The sequence below is a fragment of the Micropterus salmoides genome, unplaced genomic scaffold (assembly GCF_014851395.1).
Source record: "Micropterus salmoides isolate LMB-PRFRI ecotype aquatic unplaced genomic scaffold, ASM1485139v1 Ms_hic_scaffold_9, whole genome shotgun sequence".
Taxonomy (NCBI): domain Eukaryota; kingdom Metazoa; phylum Chordata; class Actinopteri; order Centrarchiformes; family Centrarchidae; genus Micropterus; species Micropterus salmoides.
Window position 1 is genome coordinate 29,709,970 of NW_024044681.1, and position 19,219 is coordinate 29,729,188.

Below are 19,219 nucleotides of genomic sequence, written 5' to 3' on the forward strand. Positions count from 1 at the left end.
CATTTCACAGTGAGATTATTCTGTGCTGCAGGTTTATGCATATTAAGTTCCTCTAATGATCTCCAAGAGCAACAGACTCTATTTTCCTTACAGAAATGTCTTTGTAATTGCCATTCTGTCAGTGTCAACATCCAAGTTATATTAGCATAGAGTTCAAAACAATAAAAATACTTGTATTTCTATTTCTACTTGGTCTTTTTGACAGATTTTCTGAATTTGTTAGCTGTTTTCTAAGTTTCTGCAAGGGGCTTATACTTCTATTAACATCTTAAGTATTGTGTTTTAAGAGTGGGCAGTGCTGACATTTTGTGGGTACTTGTATTTGCAAACAGATCAAATAAGATTAAGATAACTCCAAAGGAGAAGTACAGGTTACATGTGCATAGATTTAAAATGACTAGACTTAAAATGAAATTAAAAAATATGATATTATTAATATATATGAAAGCAACAGTGATAATTAGTTTAAGAAATGTACAGATGTTTGTAGCTCTGTTGCCCCAGAACAAATGTTTGTTATGGTTTATCAGGCTTAAATATGCACTATAATCTGCTGTGTGAACTGAACAACCTAAGTGCAGCTTCTGATCTGTTATTTTATTAAGAATATTTTATAAAGCATCTTGTTAAAATGTATGACATAAATTGTTGTGTCATTGTCAGTAAAGTAAAAGGTTATCAGAAAAGTCAAGAATAAAACTGAATACATCAGTAAATAATATTCTTAGTTAAACAATTTAAATGGAATGTAAAAAGAAATGTACTTTCCCACTGGAGTGCGAAAGACAAGGTGGTTAGCCAGGTTAACTTTAAACAACGGTGGCTAAATACACTGATCACCAGTCATTTCAGCTACCCAGCTGAAGCTAATGCTCCAGCCTGTGCACGTAATGGTAATCATCCATACACTATATTCTGCTGTGGCATCAATGTATATGCACTTTAGCCGGCAAGCTAAAGCCAACAAACTTAGCTAACTAGCACTACCAGTAAGTTCACAGACACCATGCTTTAGTTTTAAGGACAGTATCTTTATGTGCATGTCTACATCAAGGCTGAGCACTGACAGACTGAGATGGCGCTGCAAACATGTACTAAGTCAAAGTATCTCACTGGTGTATTTAAGCAAAGCCTAACCAAGTACTTTTGGTGCCTAAACCTAACCAAACTGCGACCATTTCACAACATTAACAATGTGTTTTAAGGCTCAGGACTTTCTTCAGGTGTCACTGAATTTATTAACAACTGAGCCAGGCAGAGTTGCCCACTCTCTCCCTCACTTTGTGCCATTTTTATTATTATTTTTTAACCATTAGCAGCTGCTATCAGACGAAATAAAACTATTAAAGAAATTCAAATATAAAATGTACAACACAAGATAAGCCTTTATGCAGATGATGTGTTACTTTTCCTCCTAAACTCCTAAACTTCTCTGTCTGAGACAAACACACTTCTAGATAAATTCTCATCTGTCTACTCAATTAACAGGAGTAAATCACCTGTGTGATTTCCAGAGTATATCTACCATGATGGAATAATATCTGGGTGTCAATATTTCCTTCAGGCTGTCATAACTGACATGGCTAACATACACGCCTAGTTGCCACCATAAAAATGATGATCCTGCCCAAAATCAATTACCTGTTTTCAACAATACCCACCAAACCCTCTGCTGTCTGGTTTAAGTCACTGGACTCAAACATCTCTAATTTTTTTAATGCAAAAATCAACCTCCACATTATGGTGATTTAGAACTACCAAATTTCTTTCATTACTTTATGGCCAACAGACTACAATATATCTTTGAATGAATCAATCGAAGCCCACTTGACCACTCATGGATGGCCATAGAACAAACATTCTGTAAGGGAAAAAAAATTCTGATATGCTCCAGTATTAAACATCATACTTGCTTTAAAAGCATTAACATAAGCACTTCCCTGGAAGTCTGGTTGGAATTTGTCAAAATATCTAGTAGGTCTTCACCTATCCCATGCAGACTTGCTCCGCCTAGCCTGTGTTGTCGGGTTGGGTTTTGGCCTGCTACTTTGGGGGTGGCTGTCTGGGGGGGCAGGGCCCACTTTCAGGGTCTGGGCCAGCCTTGGGTTTGTGGGGCACAGCTTGATGCATGCACACACATACACCCACACACTCACAGACACACACAAACAAATTTAGGTTGTCAATAGTTGTCAACAGGTAGCTGCATTATTCTTTATGTATATCAGTAACTTATTTATTGAATATAATTGTTATCATTTCCCTTCTCATTGCTGTGCTGTGTTTATTTATTTTACTTAACTGTTTCTCCTTTTCATTCTCCCTCCGTTGTTTTCTTATGTCTGCTGTTTATTGCTGTTGTTTGGCTGTATGTCTCAAGCCCCTTCCATGTTATTTCCACATCATAACATAAAAGCTCATGAACACCCCAAAGTCAGAAGAACGACTTACCAAATCGGCAAATGGAACCATTCAAGGAGCATGTGAAGGCACCAGGTTATGTATGACAAAAATACATTAGTGCAAGCTCCCACCACCACCACCCTGAACCCATAGAATCTGCCTTTACACCAGCGTGATCTGGGCTCTTTTCAACCAGACTGAAATTGCATGAAAGCGGCGGTACTCTGCATCTGATTGGACTATGATATTCAGAAGCAGGCCAGACATTTGAAAATGTGTATAATTTAATAATACAATTGATGATAATAATGAATTCTTTTTTTTTGTAGGAGGGCAGCAGTTTATCGCCCTCTATTGGCCAGCCCCCCCTTAGTTAAACACTAATCTACTTCATCAGGAATGTGTGGGTGTGGTTTGATCAGACAACTATAAAACAATGCAGCACTCATCAGATTTTTATTCAAATATTGCTCAACCCAGATTGGTGCGTGGTATGTGACATCACCTTTTTCCATCTGAGCTCCTCCCACTTGAAACCAGCAAGATGAACACAGTGAAATACAGAAATCTCTCAAGTGAAATAATTAAAACTGTTCTAACTTGAGAAAAATAACTTGTTCATATAGGATCCCATTACTCATAGTAAGAAGCTTATTGAGAAAAGAAGTTTTCAGGGTCTTTAAACACTGTCCTCTTATTGTTATACTGCAGCTTCCTTAAAGATGTGTTTTCAAATACAATGCCCAGATGTCTGGAAATGAAAATATGAAGAAACTGCAGACGGATTACTTAATATGATCTGTTACACGACTGGATTTCTCTTGACATAATGTTAGAAAATTCAAACCAGTCAACCAAAAAGTGTGCTCTTCATGTGAGAAACATTTGTCATCAGATATCTGAGGCCTGGCTGTGTGAAGTGGAAATGTGTTTGAAGCTTTGAAGTAGCATGCTCTTTTGATCTCAGCTTCTCAGTTGAGTTTAGCACGACTGGACCACAAAATCTATGAGATAAATATAGAAAGCGCAAAAAGTAAAGTAAGAAATGTGGAATAGAGGCAAATAGGAGCTTGTGAGGGACCCTCTCAATAAAACTCAGTCCACATGTAACCAAATATAATTAGCTGACAAAACAAAATTAAAGAAAGAAGTAACAGAGTAAAGCTAGAGGTTGTTGTAATATTAGATAAGCAAAGCAAACTGAGCTTGATCTGAATAATATGTCCATTAAAACAACACCTACCTTAATACAGTCAATCATTTCTGAAATGAGATCAACCTCAGCTAAAACTTAAGGACTGCGTGTGACCTTGCGCACAAGATAATTTCATGCTCAGCAGATTGATGTTGTTATCGGATCTGAATTGCAGCATAAATTATTATGACTTTAGGCACCGTCAATTCAAAGGAGCAAGAAACAACTTTATCTGTGTGGCGGATTAATGCTGGGCACATATTCTGTCTTAGAGACACTGGACTCTGCACTCAGGCATACCAATCCCCTGAACTTCTGATAAGATAGCCCAAGTATATGAATAAGAGAGGAGGCCGAACATGTAAATGCTGCTACTTAGAAGAAAAATGTCTATATTTCACAACACATTATACATTTTCAACTACATTAAAGTAGTTAGTGCTGCAGTCACATAGTGCGGAACTTAAAACAGTGATTCTCATGAGGAAATGTCTACATGAAGACAGAAAAACAGTGGAACAATGGCTTTTCATGTTGATACACATTCAGTTTCGTTATGAACCTGTTAATATCACTTAAACAACTTTTGACCTGACAGCATCTCTTTTATTTTCCAGGCACTCCAGCAGATCAGAGAGGAAAGATATAAGAATAATATCCATGGCAGAGGGGACCCAGAAATTCAGAGTACATAAGATTAAAGTATTACAGGTTGTTGGTAGGAGATAGGCACTCCAGTAATCTTAAAAGATGTTTTAATGTTTTAATGTTAGCTTTCAACAGTTTACTACTAGTAGTTTGTGTCACAAGGCATTACACAAGGTTTACACTTACCCTAAAGTTAAAATGTTTATCATTCAGGGTAATTTACCATAGCTTAGTATATCTGTATTCAATTCGAATAAAGGTCTTTTACTCTCAGTGTGTTTATGATTATTGTTTGTTACGCTACTAACTGTTGGCAACTCTGCACCATCCTCCTCTCCACCAATCTTTCATTCAATCAGCCTTTTATTGTGCTGTTGTTCACACAGTCCTTTGCTTGCTGTTGCTTCATAGCCCTGGGTTTCATATCTGCTTATGCCAGAAATTCTGCATCAGTGTGTGTATGTGAGAAAGATGGATGCCACAGTAAATATAGATTGGGCTCACGTGCTGATACTTTAGGACGTCGTGCTGTAGCTCATGTCATGCTGTAGCTCGTGTCATGCTGTGTTTACAACTAAAACACAAACAATAAGCGTAGGAGGGAGTGTTTACACTTTCAACTCAGTTTGCCTAGACCATTTTGGTTGGTAGATAAGAAGGCCTCAAGGGAGCTTCTTTTACAACATAAACCTCATGCAAACGTCTTGTGAATTACAACATGGTTGGTCACACTGAGTTAAATTTTTCAAGACTCAGAAAAACGACATTTTGCAGTGGTTGGGTTAGGGTTTCTTCTGCAGGCCATGTGAGGCGCTGAATACATATTTTTTGCAGGGCACAAAAGAGATGCCCTACCCTCTGTGTCAGTCGGTGTGGAATCAGGATGTTGGACTGAGGGGCAGGGCGCTAGCCCTGTTAAATATTGACTGCAAGTGTAATAATTAACCTCCAACCAAACCCTGATCTCTTAAACTGGCCGCTCTGCCTCGCTGCCATTGCTTCGCCATCATTGCTGCCATTTACATCAAAATGCGCTGCTTTTAGTTGCAGTTCACCGTCAGTATCACCCTCTGTGTTCGCCTGTCTTTGTCTTGTCTTGTCTGCTCTGCTTCTACTTTTTCTGTATTTCAACTCTGCTGCTCTGCTGTCCGGCTCCCTGTGTCATGACACCCTGCTGCTCTGCAAACCTTTGGCCTCGTCTTGTGAAAGCCACCAGGGCCTGTTGCATCTAAAGGTGAGTACAGCTCTTCTATGTGAAATTTGCAGGATTAAAACAATGGACAAGGACAACTCCAATTATTTTTTCCCCGTAAAGAATACCAGACAAAAGCAGGTGTAAACCAGAAAATAAAATATTCACCATAATATTTTACTACATTAAATCGGCCTTCCTTAGTTTAATACGCTGAAGACCTTAACTAGGTGCTTTTGTCTTTTCTAATATTTGAAAAATGTATTTGTTTGTCAGGCCAGTAATGTTATTATTTGTTTTTTGGTACGGTTATTGAATAAGACAAACTAGGTGTAATTCTAGTAATTAACGTTAATGTTCTTTGAAGAGGCAGAGAGCGATGGATGCAGTCTGATTGCTAAATTCAACAGAATAAAAAACGACCAAGTGCAAGAACAGATGGTCTAACAGGTCTAATCATTCAATTGCTTAAGTGTTCTGTTTTTTATGTGCAGTTTTACTACAAGGCAAAGTCTACAAAGATGTTACTCTGCAGGCTGAACAAGACAGGACAAAAAAGAAAACCATACACTGCAGAATTAATTAGTTAGTTAGTTAGTTCAAACTGACAATCTTTTAGTACTTAGGAGGACAAATGTCAGTGTAAGCAGGAAATCGGGGCCTGCAGGTACATAGGTCAGACACACCCATACATTCACATATTGAAAAGCGCCCTCATGTTGACAGCTACCATAAAATCTGTGTTATCTATACAAGCCTTGGCCCTTTGGCCGTGCTGTTGGAAGAGCGTACGCCGTCTACTTCAGGCAATAAAACGGGGAGGAGGAAATTGCCTGGTCAAAGTCACTTGCAAGTGGAAACGCCTCGCGTACTAAAGCAGCTGCCTCCAAGTCCAGATCCTGAGTTGACCTAGATGCTTTCTCTTGCTGCTTTTCTCCTCTGTCTCTCTCACTTTCATCTCATGTACTTCCACACCAGCACCCAACCCCCCTCTGAAGGAACTGGAAGTGTGATCTCATCATCAGGTTTGTCCATCTGTAGCATGCCTGGCTTGGAGAACAAGTGGAGAAGCTGCAGTTTGCTGTCAGTGATGAGCCTTCTGGTGCTTGCTGGATGTAACAGCAACTCCATGTGGAAGCTGTGTCTGTTCCAGTGGAGGTGCTGTTACGTGCAGAGAGCCGCCAGACACAACATGAAGCCTGAATTCTTACTTTAACAAAGTTTTTATTTTATTTTTTTTACTTCAACTGACTTTTAAGTCTTGCTGATTCATCACAAAGCTCACAGTTTAATAAAACATACACAGTCGTTTTTATTCTGAAGCAGCTGAAGAGCGATGGGGCACAAGGTGATGACCTATGAATTGACAGCCAGTGATTGTAACATCTGCCTGTCAGTTCTGTAGGCCACTGCTGTGTTAGTCCTTCTGAACGTGTACAGATTTAAGCAAGAAGAAGGTTTCATGGATGTGTCTACAGCTGGTGCATCAACGGACCAACTGTGACTTTTGTGGCTTTTACATTTATTGTTTTTGAAACATCTTTTAAAATGAATAAAGTCTGAATGTGCTACTTTGTGCGTGGATGAGTCTGTCATTTATTCTGTGCAAGATTAATGTGTTGCCAAAGAAAGTCGAGTCTGTTTCATTTATGTAATTCAAAACCACAAAGTAGCTTTAAAGGGACTGGGAAAACTAAGCATGTAATAATTATCTTACAATGGATTAACAAAAACAAGGACACAGGTGCCAGAATGCTAAGCACACATGATTATGAAATACTAATAATTAAAAGTACCATTAAAGGAATAGCAAAGATGAAGTTACCTCAGTACAAATAGTTACTGACCTCATGTTATGCTGAAGCACTACAGATTTTGAAATGTCCTCAGTATAAATGAAAGTGACTGGGATCAGGAAGTGCCGACGCCATTCTCGACTGCTGTTTCAGCCTTAATGGAGACAAGTTGACGTGGTCTACTTGACATACTGGAGCACCCAAACTCAGAATAATTAAATTTATTTTTTACATGAAATGGATCATAAATAAACAAAGCTTACAAATTACAATTTTTCAACATGGTAAAATTACTTATTAATTAATAATAATATATGATGTGGCAATAAAGTGTGCATGCATAACAGCCACCAAACTTTCACTTTTGCATTCTGTTCTATTAATAAGTCACTGTTTTGAAAAACTGTTCATTGGACTCTTAAATTTTACTAAGGATTAATGATTAAAACTAAATATTGTAAATTCTCAGCAGCTAGTTTGTGTGTTTATATGCATCAACATTTATCTAGATAAGACCCAGCCATTAATATTGGTGGGATGTTCCTTATAACAGTGAGTGAGTCCATACAGTCCATGTGCACACACACCTTGAACAGCCTGTCAAATAAATTATGATCATATTACCACAAAATGACAACAAAAATCCAAATAACTGCAAATGGCTTTGTTTGCTTACTAATTAAACCACAAATTACTACAAACACTGTTTGATCAGACAGATTGTGGTCCAGAAAACCAACAGTCATGTGCTGGAATATAACTTGGCCACATTCATACACTCTAGGTTTCTTTGTTTGTTGTGTTTTGATTAAATGCAAATTTTAGAATGACAGGGCCCTTACAAGTAGGCTATACACACACATTTAAAATGTTGCTTCTGCTGCCACCTAGCTCTTAATAAGACCACCTTCATGCACACATTGTAGCATTGAATCAGTCAGATGGCACCAGACCTGAAACCTTCAACTGATTATAGTCAGTGAGGGCGCTGTTACTCTACATTTTGACACATTTTAAAAGACGATGTGCTCAAATTGTGCATGTTATCAAATAAACAGCTAACCAGCTTACACACGCTGAACCAAGGCAGTTGCCTCCTTTTATTAGGTTTAAAGCATTGGATTTGATGGAGATGATTTTGCCTCCGATCAATTAATTATTAAGGCGTGTGTTTCAATCAGTTAACGAGTAAAACCATCTGAAAAACGTTTTTGAAACTCCTTATCTAAGTATCTTTGCTATCATAATAAACCGTCAAAGGCCAAAAGACAGCCAGAAATGCAAAGTATGTTCGTGTCCAGTATGGACCATACTGTATGGTTATTCCGACCATTTAGAAGCACAAACCTCAATAAGTGCACAAAACGAGCTGTGCAGTCTGTCCAGAGGATTAAAGCGAAGGCGGAAGTGGAGAGGAGTGAATCACACTGTATTAGTGTACTCTTCGTGAATAGCGGTGTCAATTCAACGGCCGTGGTATTTAAATAAACCGAGTTGGATACAACGTCTGTGTGCCAGTTAATCGAATATAGTAAGTCTGACAGATTTATAGGGAGAATAAACTGATAACTGAGCCTAAATAGATGTATTTTGATATTCAGAAGCAGAAATTATTTAAGCAGAAACACTGCCATCTAGCGGTGAAGCGACGGACGAGCACTTCCCGTGACGCGGAGAAACGCGGTAAAACGATATTCCGGTTTGCAGACAACAGCATGGCATCCGATAGCACCATGGCTAACGTTAACGGACGAGAGACCGTCTCCCTGAACGGGGAACCGGTCGTTAAACGGCCACGGGAGAGTGTCTCGCAGGAGAGTCTTCTCCGTGTCCCGAAGGAGCCTCAGAACAAAGTGACCGTGGTGCTCGGAGCGCAGTGGGGCGACGAGGGCAAAGGAAAAGTTGTGGACTTGCTCGCAATGGATGCGGATATTGTATGCAGGTGCCAGGTATATTAACGCTGCCGATTTAACTTCACAATTAACACTCGGAATGACTGCTTCACAAAGTGACGTTGTTAATGGGAAAGAGTTTGGGGAGAGTAGTTACCGTTTAGCTGCCGTTAAATATTCATGACCTGGTTCCGACGTCAACAACCTTGTCTGACCTCCCGGATGTGGAAGTGCTAAGTTGAAGCTAACAAGTAGCCTACTGCTAAGCTGTTTCTCTTTTTACCTGCTGGCGTGGTAGCAAAATGTGTTCTGAATACAGCAAATGACCTCCACATACTGATATCCAGAGATTGTTACTATAAGGCGCAGTTGTTACCAAGCTGTTCCCCTCTCTCTTTCCAGTCAACCCAATGACATTTAGCAGAGATTTAGTATTTATTATTTTATAACCAACTACAAACTCTGTTAATGCAGGAAGTAAATAATTGGACCCTGTTGGCTGAGCTGTTAGAGCAGACTAAACACTGTACCTGTCCTCAAGTGTTGATGCTTTCTGTTGTGAACTCCTTCAGTGTTGTGTTGCATCAGAAAGCAAGTTGACTGTTTGTACTGTTTGCAGGGAGGCAACAATGCAGGACACACCGTGGTTGTGGACTCTGTGGAGTATGACTTCCACCTGCTGCCCAGTGGAGTGCTCAACAAGAAGGCTGTCTCCTTCATCGGTAGGAGACAACCCTTGTGTGTTATATCGAAAGACTTGGCAGGAAGATAAAGAGCCTAATAAAACATCAGTATATGACCATTATAAGGGGGAACATCAAACCCACACCAGGGAAGCCTTTTCAGTTATGTGACCCTGCTTTTATAGTAATTACTATAATTGTATTTGTTCACTTTTAAACTGATCTAGAGTGGTGTTTATTCATCTCCTTATGGTCATTTTTCTTCTAGTACTGTGTCCACAAACACTTTCCAGAGGGTAGGATTTATTGTAGAGCCCAACCGATGTTTCAATATTTGAAATATAAAAATGTATATTTATAAATTTTAAAAATATTTAAAATCCCATATGCTGTGATTCTTTTTTCCCCTTATTTTATGAAACACACAACATAAACAAAGATTATCCCTAACATTTGTTATGTTGAGAGCATACCAAGATATCTGATTTGTTTTAAGTTATGGCGTACTACTACAAATGAACATTAAAGTAATTAGTGTAGGTGGTGGCCAGTGAAACAAAACTATAAAAAATACCAATGTACTACTAATAATAATAATAATTAAAGCTGCAAGCAGCGTTGGGCGGGCCCTTGCACGTGTAGCGTGTCGAGGTGTGAGGCAGCCGCGTTGCAGATTCTGGAGCTCTGCCAATGTGGCTTTGAATTTCCAATGCGCTTCGGGTGCTGGACAAACATGTTAATCATCACTTCCTGTGTTCCCTTTATGGCACTACATAGCACTACGACTATAAATGAACATGTAGATGTGTTCGGGGCAAGACTGGTATGAAGCACATAAAGTTTGGTGCAGATGTGATCATGTACACTGAAGTTGAAACAACTTCCTCTTTCATGGTGAGTCATTGATTTTGGACGCCACGGGCACGACGTTTCACGAAAACTCACCTTTTGAACAACTTTTAATCGTCAAAGGCTTTAGAGTAGACAGGGAAAATCTGACGTCGGTTGGACTAATTCTCTAGGAGGAGTTTGTTTAAGTATGTGTGTAAAAAAAAATCCCAAAATAACCATAAAATTAAAAATGGCCGACTTCCTGTTGTGTTTAGTACATCGCTCCAAGTGGCTTTTTTATACATCTGGACCTGATACATGTACCACAAAAATTTCATACATGTGGGTAAAACGTGCCGCGGGGGCTGCTTCGTTGAAGATCTCTTCCTGTTGCCAGTAGGTGGCGCTATGACTATGGGTGAATGTTGTCTTGTACATGTGTTTAGGGCAGGACTCTTTTCAAACGTGTAAAATCTGGTACAGATGTGAGTATGTACAGTCAAGTTACAACAACTTCCTGCGTCATGGCGAAGAGTTTAACTTTGCCGCCACACCATTAACTGCAAAGTCACGAGTTTTTCAACATGGCTTCATCAGTGCGTTATGGGTTTTCTGGGACAGTTTTGAAGTTCCTAACCTGCTAGGAGTAGTACATTACATCGTAAAAAATGTGACACTTCCTGTTGCCAGCAGGTGGCGCTTTGACTTTGAGTGAATATTGGCTCGTGGATGTGTTCAGGGCGCGACTCTTATTATATGTGTAAAATCTGGTGCAGATGTGAGCATGTAGACTGAAGATACAAGAACTTCCTGTTTCATGGCGAATCATCGATTTTTGATAGCACGCCACGGGCAAACTGATCGACTGATAATAACCGTTAGTACAACTTGTAATCGTCCATGGGTTTAGATCGCACAGCAAAAATTTGAAGTTTATCGGACTAATTCCCTAGGAGGAGTTTGTTAAAGTACAAACTGTGTAAATCGGCAAAAATGACCATTAAATGTAAAATGGCCGACTTCCTGTTAGGTTTTGGCAATGGTTCCAAGAGTTTTTTTTGTGCGTCTGGACATGATACACATACCACAGAAATTTCATGCACGTGGGTGAAACTTTGTCCGGGGGCTGCTCTGTAGGGGGCGCAAGCGAGCCATTTTGCCCCCCCCCCCCCCCCCCCCCCCCCGGGAAACCAATACAATTTTTCCATGTGTCTGAATTATGTGCAACGTTTGGTGAGTTTTCGAGCATGTTTAGGCCCCCAAACTTGAGGTTACTTTGCAGAAGGAAGAAAAAAAATCCCTTCAGTTTCAAAAGGGACCTCGCTGAGTCCCTGACCTGAACACTGAGTGCGAGAGCGACCAGGAGCTACTTTTCCTTTTTAATAGTCATAAATCGCCTGTTGTTAACGCCGATGCCGATTTATCTGCGAGTAGCTTATATCGGCCAATAATATCTACAAAACGATAAATCGGTCAAGCTCTAATTTATTGCAGTGCTGTTGTTTTAGTGAGGTGTAGGTAATAAACTGAGAGTATGCACGGATACAACAGTCAACACACACAGAAGACCTACAGGGACTATTAAGTGACAAAGTAACACAAAGGGCAACTATAGGTTAAATTACACTGAAGTCTGTCCACTGGTAATGTAAATATACCCAGTGTTCCTACAGACGTGTGTTCTTGATTTTGCGTTTCCTCTTTTTGGTAGCTATTTTGTTCCCCCCAGTATTATGAAACCATGAAATGAGAAAAGAGGAAACATTAAAGGAACACTTGTTCAAGTGATTGGTAAAAATATCATGTTATATAAATAAAACCCCTTGTAAAACATTAGCAGGTTGTTAGTCACCAGAAATGACTTGTGAAATAGTGCGTGAGGTCAATTCTCATGAGGATTGTTTCATTTGAGGTTTCATTTTACATTACAGGTAACGGGGTGGTGATACACCTTCCAGGTCTGTTTGAGGAGGCAGAAAAGAACCTGCAGAAAGGCAAAGGTAAAGTTTTCAAAAGAGGAAGGATGCAGTGATATATGCACATTGTCTTCCTTAGAAACCAGCGTCGGTATTCATAAATGGACCTTTTTCACGGAAGATATTTTGACACGTCAGTAGGAAAATAACAGGCTTAAATTATAATAAAATGAATGATGGCTGAATTCCATCTAGCTGCTTCACTTTCAGGGTCATGTGATTAGTGGCTTACTGTCATGGCTCACTTATTTGTAAGACAAGTGCTTTCACTACTGTTGTGAAAATGATATATTGTCCTGCTGACACTTTTTTAAATTTTTTTTTTTGCTATATACAGATGTTTGATGTAGTGCAAATGTAATGTGGGATTTGTTGTGTGCAGGATTACAGGGATGGGAGGAGAGATTAAAGATATCCGATCGTGCTCACATTGGTGAGTAAGCCTTTTCTCTTTCAAGCGTTTGAATTAGAAATGTCCTCTTACTCGTCACTTTTATCTGCCTCTAGTGTTCAACTTCCATCAAGCGGTTGATGGGATCCAGGAGCAGCAGCGGCAGCAACAAGAAGGGAAAAAGTAAGTCTAGTTCATTATGGTTATTAATAGGGCTGTACCAAATAGCTTGAAGCTTCATTCATAACATAGACATTCAAATTTAAATCAACCTTTCTTTCTTTTTTTTTCTCTCCATGTCTATTAATTCTGTTAAAAGCCTGTATTTCTGCACAGCTGCAGATAAATATGAGTATTACAGATTTGTAGACTTAGATCCCAGGGAGATCCAAACATTTCCAGTAACTCCAGAGCATTGGTTATTCCAAAAGTCTTTTTTTATTGAAAAAAGATAAATGTAATCATCTAAAATTCACATGTACATGTATTAACAGTGCGGTCTGACGGCACCATAAATTACATTTATATAACCACAATAACAAAAATCTGTTTTCGGCTCTAGCAGTTTGTGACATTGTTGCCTGCACTGCACTATTCAGATTTTGCGATTAGCCTGCTGCCTTCATGTGTTATGTTGAGTTATATTAATTAATGATTTAATAAAAAAGTCTTCACTCATTTAATCTGAGTCATTTTGTTTGAATTGAGGATTTTGTTCAAGGATATTTACTTTTTTTGGGATGATGTCATAAAATATGACAACGGATATTTGAAGCTTTATTCGAAAATCTCCAATACAAGCTTTGAATGTAAAAAGGTTTTTTATATTTAGTGCAGTCCGAGTTATTAATGCTGTGTTGTTATTTGTTCTCCAGTTTGGGAACCACTAAGAAGGGTATCGGCCCTGCCTATTCATCCAAAGCAGCTCGCAACGGTCTGCGAGTCTGTGACCTTGTATCAGACTTCAAGGTTTTTGAAGACAAGTGAGTTGTTTTGTTTGTCCCCCCCCCGGTCTCATTTCTTAAATTTTCTTATTTTCTTTGTTACGATATGGTAAGTGATCTTAAATTAGATAAAGTGTCAAAGACTGCTGTTGGGAACCTCAGATCAGCTTTTGAGGTGACCATGCCAGGTTCAATATTTCCAACATTGAAGAGATTTTGAATTAAGCAGTGATCAGGATGGTGAATCTTTTCAAAGTGTGCAGAGAATTTAATGTCATTTTTTTGTTTTGCAATACTGTGACGAGCAACTCTTTTATAAGGGGGCAGCTCTGTTTCCATCCCAAAATGTAATAAATTAACTTCTCAAGAAAAAAGTGTGAGTTCAGGATACATTTTGAAAGCATTTGAATTGTATTTTGACAAAGCAATCTTCTGCATTTGTAAGAGGACTTTATAGACATTAGGGCGTCCGTAGTTCATCACAAGGGGCAGATTTATATTCTGCAGGTGTCATAAAGCATTGCCTCAATAATTGTAGCGTCTGTATCTTCTCTTGCCACCAGGTGGCAACACCTGGCCGTGCTACACATGTGGAAACTGCTGGCACTCTTCTTTCATGGAAGCATTATTATAGCCTGTCTGTCCTCCATATCATGTGTGGAATTACGTTGTGGAGATATATTTGCATGCAGACGCTTACTGAACATGTGTAAGCAGACTCCGTCCTTCTCTCAGGTTTCGTATGTTGGCAGAACATTTCCTGACGATGTATCCAAACCTTAACATCGACATTGACAGTGAACTGGAGCAGCTGAAGGTGAGGACAGGCTATCTTTTAGAGCCAGGAAATACAGACAGAATCACATATCACAATAGTTTTGACTCAGCATTGATATGTTGACAACAGACCATGTACAATGTTGTTGTTAAATCTGACATCATTCCCGTAATCGAGATTAGCGTTTATTTACTAGTTTCATATGATTCGGGTGTCTATTGCCTCTCAAACGCCCTGAATTGAGGGCTGCTGGAGTTGCATGTTTTGCTGAACAGTGTTCACTGTTTTCTTTTTTCATACACAAGTTGAAGATTTCAAACAGCACATCTAGAGATGGACTAAGAATGAGTTGGTGTCACTGTTTTTCAGGCATATGCAGAGAGACTGCGTCCTCTAGTGACTGATGGGGTGTACTTCATGCACAAAGCCCTTACTGGACCCAGTAAGAAAATCCTTGTGGAGGGAGCCAATGCTGCTCTCCTGGATATCGACTTTGGTGAGCGACACAGAGTTTACGGAATGCCTTATGAATTACGGATGGATGTTATGCCGCCTCAGATTAACAGATGTTTCTCCGTTCAGGGACCTATCCTTTCGTGACTTCTTCCAACTGCACTGTGGGAGGAGTCTGCACTGGTCTCGGCGTGCCTCCGTCATATGTTGGCCGTGTATACGGTGTCGTTAAAGCGTACACCACCCGGGTGGGCGTTGGTGCTTTCCCAACAGAGCAAGTTAATGTGAGTAAAGACACAATGAATTGGTGACACTTTTAACTCAAAGGTGAAAGGTTACCAAAGTCTGCCAGCAATGTGCGCTAGATAGTTTACTTTGTGACTGCTCAGTGGTTAACTTAAGAGGAGTGTGCTGCTTCTCTGCGTGAGTGTATGAATCTGATCAGGATAATAATGGAAAGGGGGCAGGTGCTCAGCTGTTTGTCCCTACATGAAAGTGTCAAAACAGGCAAAATCAACACGATATCCCTTTTAAATCCTTTTTGTCTTCCACAGTTGACAGTTTCCTGTTTGTTGTATTTTAGGAGACTGGGGACCTGTTACAGTCCAAAGGGAAAGAGTTTGGTGTGACGACGGGCAGAAAGAGGCGTTGTGGATGGCTGGACCTGATTTTGGTCAGATACGCTCACATGGTCAATGGCTTCTCTGCGTAAGGAACCATCACACCTTTTCAGAATATTATCCTTACCTGCTGATGTAAATACTCAGTTTAGACATGAGCTTCATCACGCACTCGACTGTCCACTGTCATCAGAGTTGAGCAGAGTGACTTCTTCTCTTGCAGAATTGCCCTGACGAAGCTGGACATTTTGGACACACTGAAGGAGATTAAAGTGGGCGTGGCCTATAAGGTTGATGGACAACCTCTACCAAGTTTCCCAGGTAGGTCTTTCCCACTTACAAGTTTTAGAGATCTGCTCAAGCCTTCTGGAAAGTCAGCGTAACATCTTCAAATTGCTTTTTGTGTCTGACTTGCACCTACCAAAACCTAGAGAGACACCTTTTAGTGATGTAAAACAGCAAGTCCTCACACATTTGAGAAGCTGGAACCAGTTAACCAGTAAAACAATTTTACCTGAATAAAAGACTTGGATGATATTGTTGTGAATCTGTCAGTACTAGATGAGTGCCGTGTAAATGTTTGGTCACATTTGACCTTGATGTCCTAATCTATTATTTAAAACATTCATGTTTAAGAGGATCCATCTGTCCACACATGTTTCAGTGCCACAAACATAATTACCATAAACCCAGGAGAGGAGCTTATTCTCAAAGCTACAAACTAAAATTTGGTTGCTGGTGAATGAACATTGCTTTAATGCTTGCTAATGTCTTATTTTACATGGGTCAGCTTTTGCTATCAGGAAATGCAACATCTTGGGTTTTTGAAAATCTATTTTGCAGCATATTCTCTCTCTCTCTCTCTCTCTCTCTCTCTCTCTCTCTCTCTCTCTCTCTCTCTCTCTCTCTCTCTCTCTCTCTCTCTCTCTCTCTCTTTGTTTGTACCGCCAAATGGAGAAAATTGAATTGTTAAGCTAATGAACCAGGTGATGATAAAACAAGTTTTCTCTTTCTGCCTCATGACGCTGCAGCTGCTCTCTGCCAGCATGTCAACACTGATTTCAACATGTCAGGGTCATTTTTTTATTGTTGTGCAACACAAGGTCGTACAATGAAATGTAAGATTTTAGTCCTTTCATGCTACACACATAGAACATGAGAATATTATATTAGAATAGGGTAGCATATAAAATAAAACAATCTATACAGTAATTTATACACATACACACCAAGCAGAATGTCAACAGCTGTGATAGATAGTGACGATATGTTTTCATTGTTACATAAAAACATTTTGTCCAGACCGGACCTTAGCCAGGTACAGCTGGGCCGGCATGACTCCTATCCCATGCTCTCTTTCCTGGAGCACCCGCCCTTGTGCCTGGTCTGGTTGATCCGGCAGGTGGATCGTCTCAAGGTCCGCTGCTCTTTAATCAAAACCCCGGCTGCCTTTTCCGATGACTGTAATACAGTTTTTAGGGCTGACCTCGAATAGTCGAAGATTCAATGCTTCGATGGGCGGAGCCCAAACATGGAAAGAGAGTGCGGGAATAAATCCAAAATTGTAACTCAGTGTTGTCGTGCTTGTGTTGTAGCGAACATGGACGTTTTGACGCGGGTGTCAGTGGAGTATGAGACGTTACCCGGCTGGTGCTGCAGCACAGAGGAAGCCCGGACCTTCGAGGACCTGCCGTCGCAGGCACAAAATTACATTCACTTCATCGAGGAGTTCCTGCAAGTGCCAGGTTTGTAAAGAGCCACATTATATTAATGGAGAGATTGCAGCCAAACTCTTCTTCGCTTTGCCAAATGTGTCAGTCACATCTTGTCTGTCTTTTCTTTTTTTCTCTCTTATTTCAGTGAAGTGGGTTGGAGTCGGCAAGTCCAGAGAGAGCATGATCAAACTGTTTTGATCCGTCTGCGGACCTGTAGTCCTCCTCAACAACAGCTCAGATAATAATTTAAGGTTTTGATGGGATTACAAGAGGAATTTAAATGCAAACTATGTCCTAAAGGAAATACTTCACCAGCAAGCTTAGTTGATACTTGTGCATCCCATTTAAAAGACTCCTTAGATATCATTTATGCATTCCACGTAATGTTTTCTATATTTATTAGGGTGTTAATTTTTAAAACCTGGTGCAAATACATCTATCATTCTCTATTCCATTCCACAGGCTTATTAATCTTAATATCAGTTCACCACGTTACTTTTGATTTAAGTTTTTTTTTTTTTGTTGTTGTTGTTTTTTTACATTTATTTAAAGAGCAATAAATGAACAGATTTGAAGCCTTCATATTAAAGGACGTCGCAACAAGATTATTTTCAGGCTTTGTAAAGAGATGGAAAAACCATCCTATGATCTGTATGATGGTGAACTTTTGTATTGAACAATTTTAAAACACTTTTAAAACATGAATGCATCTCAGATGTTAAGTTTGTAATAACATTTTCATGACGATTGTTGGAACCAACACATTGCTTTTTAAATCAACCTCAAGACGGATAAATCAACAAGAAGCAGTCTGAGTTTGAAGACATGTTTTCTTCATAATAACTGAAGGAAAATAATTCGAAATTCCATGTTTATGCAAAGGCATTGGTATTTGAGGACTTTGTGTAGATGTAAAGAGAACGGCTGTAATGTACTAAAGTATATTTCAATGTGTCAGTGTAAAAGGCTCCTACTCAGCTTGCTGTTATCAATAAACTTAACAAAAATACATTTAGTTTCTTTTTTTTTATTGAGCTATTTGTAAATGGTTAAGCCTTTTAAGTCTGGAAAGCATATTTTCGAGAAGGTAATTGTTCTCAGGTGTTCATGTGAAAGGTATGAACATGTTTTGTTTTGAAACCATCCTACACTTAAGAATATTAATATAAAGAAAATACAGTCTGTGTAGGGGTTTACATGTAAAATAACATAACCAAAATGATTACCACATTTCTGGTTGTTGCAGTCTTATTCATTATGAATTGATAGGAACGTATTTAAATACCTGCAAATCTTGAATGGGGACTTATTTTGAATTATTGCCCCTTTGATCAACATGATCCTACAAGAGAGACGTTAAGAACAGGAATTTTCTTTTTCAAATTGTGTCCATCCAAAAGATATTTACAGTGCAGGATATTTTGTAGTCAAAAAATAAACCAAGCAGTGTTTTCTGTTAGGCAAACTATGTAATGGAGACAGTGTTTCTTTAGTATTTCTGTATAATCTGTGTAGTTGAGGCTGACAGCAGACGTATAAAGCACTTCTGATAAATCTGCAATAAGATCAAGTTGGCCGATATATCAGTCGGGCAGATTTATTGGCCTAATGATTAAAGCACTCCCAAATGTGACTGTACTGCCATACATCAATCTGCGGAAACATCCATTGCTGGTTTTGAAATGGAGGCATGTAGTGGACA

At 39.4% G+C, this 19,219-nt stretch overlaps 1 protein-coding gene across 1 annotated transcript; it reads left to right on the forward strand.

Moving 5' to 3' along the window:
• The first annotated feature begins 8,909 nt into the window (after positions 1–8,909).
• adssl (adenylosuccinate synthase, like) lies at positions 8,910–18,526 on the forward strand. The gene is made up of 13 exons (XM_038708831.1): positions 8,910–9,183; positions 9,746–9,848; positions 12,572–12,640; positions 12,999–13,049; positions 13,124–13,190; positions 13,883–13,990; positions 14,687–14,768; positions 15,099–15,225; positions 15,312–15,466; positions 15,766–15,890; positions 16,026–16,123; positions 17,398–17,547; positions 17,663–18,526. The coding sequence occupies exons 1-13, from the start codon at positions 8,950–8,952 to the stop codon at positions 17,713–17,715; spliced, it is 1,422 nt and encodes a 473-aa protein (XP_038564759.1). The 5' UTR covers positions 8,910–8,949; the 3' UTR covers positions 17,716–18,526.
• Positions 18,527–19,219: the final 693 nt, after the last annotated feature.

Excerpts from the sequence above, each read along its gene's own strand:
- adssl (XM_038708831.1), top strand. The coding sequence starts at position 8,950 with ATGGCATCCGATAGCACCATGGCTAACGTTAACGGACGAGAGACCGTC. Across the intron at positions 13,991-14,686 it reads TTCAAGGTTTTTGAAGACAA|GTTTCGTATGTTGGCAGAAC; the intron begins GTGAGTTGTTTT and ends TCCTTCTCTCAG. Across the intron at positions 16,124-17,397 it reads ACCTCTACCAAGTTTCCCAG|CGAACATGGACGTTTTGACG; the intron begins GTAGGTCTTTCC and ends CTTGTGTTGTAG.